The sequence below is a fragment of the Bison bison genome, unplaced genomic scaffold (genome assembly GCF_000754665.1).
Source record: "Bison bison bison isolate TAMUID 2011002044 unplaced genomic scaffold, Bison_UMD1.0 scf7180017864032, whole genome shotgun sequence".
Classification (NCBI taxonomy): domain Eukaryota; kingdom Metazoa; phylum Chordata; class Mammalia; order Artiodactyla; family Bovidae; genus Bison; species Bison bison.
This window is the reverse complement of record NW_011494604.1, coordinates 1,729,077-1,733,459: the sequence shown is the minus strand read 5'-3', so window position 1 is coordinate 1,733,459 and position 4,383 is coordinate 1,729,077. Positions and strand designations below refer to the sequence as shown.

General features: G+C 50.1%; 1 protein-coding gene across 1 annotated transcript in view; it reads left to right on the top strand.

Annotated features, from left to right (window-relative positions):
• MYLK (myosin light chain kinase) overlaps positions 1-4,383 on the top strand; it is a 201,150-nt gene that overhangs the window by 101,557 nt on the left and 95,210 nt on the right. The window contains exons 14-15 of the mRNA XM_010834271.1: positions 1,023-1,220; positions 1,902-2,151. Of these exons, the coding sequence (XP_010832573.1) occupies positions 1,023-1,220; positions 1,902-2,151 (448 nt within the window). The remainder of the gene's footprint in view (positions 1-1,022; positions 1,221-1,901; positions 2,152-4,383) is intronic.

Sequence of the window (4,383 nt, the reverse complement as noted above, 5' to 3'; positions counted from 1 at the left end):
CATAGACTTGTGCTAGCCTCTGATAAGTCCTGCTGACAGCCTGGAGGTCCTCTCTGGTTTTACAGTTTCTTTGGAGCAAAGGCGATAAGGACGAGCTGGGAGACGACCCGCGGTCTCAGGGTGAACTCCCTGCTCCCAAAGGCTGGAGGCAGTCCCTGGATAATACAGGCAGAGGCTGGGTCCCCTCCCCTGCACACACTCCTCAAGTTTAGAAATCAGAGGCCCCCTGGCCTCCAGACACAGGGTTGGCTACCCCATTGAGGCAGGTGGTGGTCTTCACTGTCCTTGAAAGAGCCTGACACCATGCAGCTATTCCCAGGGTCTTGCTCCCCTGGAAGCAGAACACCATGGCTCAGCTCTTACCACAGAGGAACCCTCACAGGTGGCTGGTGTTTTATGGCCTCCCCAAAATTGCTAGAAGCTACCCCCAGGGAAATAGACTAGCAAAAACTGAAAATGCTATCCACCAAGAGCTGGGTCTGGAAAGCCTGACACCCATCTTCACCCTTGGACATTTGTATGGTACCAAAATGAAGTGCTGATGGAGCCTTTCCTTGGTGAAAACTGACAAGGGAGTTTCTGTGAAGGCCTGTGTGAGGTGTGCAGGGCAGGAAATGAGCTGGAACCCACCGATACAGCTACCGCTCAGCATTATCAGTCTGAATTCTGATTTTAAAAGCTTTTATACCAATATGTTTTTCATCTCTGAAATTGTTTTTTTTTTTTTTTTCCACTTCTGGATTCTTTCTGGTTTCCCCAAATTTGTTGTTAAGCAATTATAATGAACATGTATTGAGTACTTTCTTTGTGCCAGGTGCTGCTCTAGTCTGCTTTTCTGGTGGGCTCCTGAGGGGGTGGTATTAATTTATTTAACCCTCCCAGTAAACCTATGAGGTAGGTTGGGTTAGAATATTTATGGATGGGAAGACTGAAGCAATGCAATGCCACAGTACTAAGCAGAGTTGCCCATAGCCCAGGGAAGCACCTCTCTGACTAGCCCCTTGCTGCTCCTCTCTGTTCAGGGAACCCGCCCCCGGAGGTCATCTGGCTTCACGACGGGACTGAGATCCAGGAGTCCGAGGACTTCCACTTTGAACAGAGAGGCACTCAGCACAGCCTGTGTATCCAGGAAGTGTTCCCAGAGGACACGGGCACTTACACCTGTGAGGCCTGGAACAGCGCAGGAGAGGTCCGCACACAGGCCGTGCTCACCGTGCAAGGTGGGGCTGACCTGTGACCTGGTGACCAGAAGCAGGGCAGGGACGGGGTAACTATGTGGTTACGGTCTCTCCAAAGACGATCTGGAGGTGAGGAAACCATGTGGGCCTACTTTGTTACCATCTCCTGTGCTCCCTTGGTTCCATCCCAGCCCCAGTGGCCAGCTCTCCGTCCTCCATCTGAGGCTCTGGCTGAGTGGGGCCACCCTTCCCTGCCTTTGGAAGCTCCTGCTCTCCCTGGATTACTGGTGAGCAGCTGCCTAGAGTGCTAGGAGAGAAATCTCCTAATACACTAACAGTTGGCAGTGACAGCTTTGGAAGTGAGGGCCTATGAGGGCCCTTGCCTTTAGAGAACCCATATTTAAGAGGAGAGACAAGTTAAGCACACACAAGCAGGCGACAGCTCTTCATCACATGGATCACTGTCCTAGCCCAGTGCCCCTGTACATTCTAGGTGACCTCCCCTTGCTACAAGCTCATGTTAATTTTGCCCTCTGAGAAGCAACCAAGACAGATTTGCCATGAGAAGGAGGTGCTCTCCCTGAGTGTTCAATAAGAGTCATTTCTGGATAAGCTGTTCTTTGGGTAACATGCTGTCTTCTGACCTTCACCACCTTGGAGAGTTAGGTGGATGCTCTCGGCTGAAAGGCCTTCCTCTCTAATTCAACCCTCTGCTAACTTCAGAGCCGCAGGATGGCACCCAGCCCTGGTTCATCAGCAAGCCCCGCTCAGTGACTGCCTGCCTGGGCCAGAGTGTTCTTATCTCCTGTGCCATAGCCGGCGACCCCTTCCCCACTGTGCACTGGCTCCGAGATGGCAAAGCCCTCTCCAGGGACACTGGCCACTTCGAGGTGCTACAGAATGAGGACGTGTTCACCCTGGTTCTGAAAAACGTGCAGCCCTGGCATGCCGGCCAGTATGAGATCCTGCTCAAGTGAGTCTGCATGCCCTGCTGATTTCCTCTAACCCCTCTCCACCCAGTCCCTACCTCCTGGCAAAGTCGCTACTTGGGACTGGGAAGCCAGAGGAGCCACAGAAGAATGTGGGGCTGGGCTTCAGGGAAAAGAAAGAGCAGGCTTGGTGCTACTGACAAGCTTTTGTTCTTCCACCTCAAGACAGCAGAGGTTTATTGAGAGCCTTCCCTTCTGAGCGCAATTCCCCAGAGTCCTCCATCTTATTACATCCTGGTTTTGTTGCCCCCATTATTTGGTATATGAAGAACATGAGGAAAGATGGGTTAAAATTGGGAAAGCAGCATTATCTATTGTGAAGGGAATATGCTGTGCCAAGTTGCTTCAGTCACGTCTGACTCTTTGTGATGCCGTGGACTGTAGCCGGCCTGGCTCCTCTGTCCATGGGATTTTCCAGGCGAGTATACTGGAATGAGTTGCCATTTCCTCCTCCAGGGGTCTTCCTGACCCAGGGATCAAACCCTGGTCTCTGATGTCTCCTGCATTGGCAGGCAGGTTCTTTACCACTGTTGCCACCTGGGAAGTCCCATGAAGGGAATTTATTTGTTATCTCTCACCCCCATATTGCTTGAGACACCAATAATATTCTCACAGTTTCTATGGGTTTTGCCTCAGGCTTTTATACAAGGTTGCAATGAAGATGTCAGCAGGGGCTACTGTCTCTGAAGACTCGACTGAGGCTTGAGAGGGTCAAGCCTCTCAAGATGAGGGTCCACATCTATGATGGCTCACTCACTCACAAGGCTGTTGGCAGGAGGCCTCAGCTCCTGGCCATGTGGACCTCTCCCTAGGGCTGTTTGAGCATCTTCATGACATGGCAGCTGGCTTCCCCAGAGCTGGTGGTCCAAGGGAGACAGCTAGTTTCAGTCTCCTGTGACCATTCTTCGGCAGTCGTTACTTCTGCCACATTCTATCCATGAGCGGTGAGTCAGTACGTACAGCCCATATTCAGGCAAAGGGGAATTAAGTTCTCCTCTTGGAGAGAGGAGTATCAAAGAGTTTGTAGACATTTAAAACCACTAGAGGGACATTAACTACCCCCATCCATTTCTCCTCCCTTTCAAGGTCTTTCTAGGGAACATGGGAAGGTGAGCTCCATGAAGGCACGTTGCTGTGTTCCCAGTGCCTAGAGCATTGTCTGCCTATAGTCGGCATTTGGTAGCTATTTGTTAAATGGATGTGATCCAGAAATATTTTTCCACCTTTAAACTGCTCTAATTCTTGACTCCATGTCCACCCTGGGTTGATGGGGACAGAACACCAGCCCCTAGGGTTGGTATTAGCACTGAAAAAGAGCACTTTTCTGTACCATGACTCTGCAAACAGATTTGCCACATCCTGAAGATGGTTGGACTGCTCTGGCTCAGGTGCCTGGCCTCTTTACAAGGGGCTTGTTCTCCTGGATCATTCATTTCCCTGTACTGAGCCCACGGTGTTCAGGGCTCTGAGCTACAGACAGGCTCTGTAACCACATGCCAAAGCTACTGCCATGATGGAGCCTTGTTCTAAGTAAGGACAAAACCTAGCATGTGCTCCATCTACTTGGGTCCTTTCTGGGCATTGCTTTATACTTGAATTGTTAGCTTCTGCTGCATAACAAACCATCAAACAAAAAATATTTGGTGAGTTTTAGTAAAATAGCCACTTATTACTTCTTGGGCATCTTTGGATCTGCTAGGAAATTCTACTTAGCTGGCAAGGCTCAGCAAACCTCACCTGAGGTAATACCACGTCCGTGGCAGCTGATGAGATGGTTGTGGGCCAATTGATTATCCTATCACCATCAGCAATATGCTCAGAACACACTGATGGCCTTAGCCTTGTTCCTGAACTAGTTATCAGGAAGACCAATCTGCCTCCACAATAGAAAATAGTTTCTTCCTCTCAGCCGTGCAAATAATGGAAACTGATTCTGTGTTAGAATAGAGCTTGTCTGTATGAAAGGAATGATGCTTTGAGACAGTACTCATGTACTCAAGCTAGACATCCTAGAAAAGATGAGTTTTTGTGGGATTTTGAGGCAAATGAGGCAAGTCTCATTGGATAGACTGAATGTGAGAGGGTAGGAAAGAGCAAAGCGAGGCTGTGGGAAGCCTGCCAGGCCAGAGTGGAGGGTTGCACTGGGAGGTCGGCAGGCAGACTGTCTGGGCCCAGCTGGGGACAGTCATAAAACTTAGACTGTCTTAGCTGGAAGG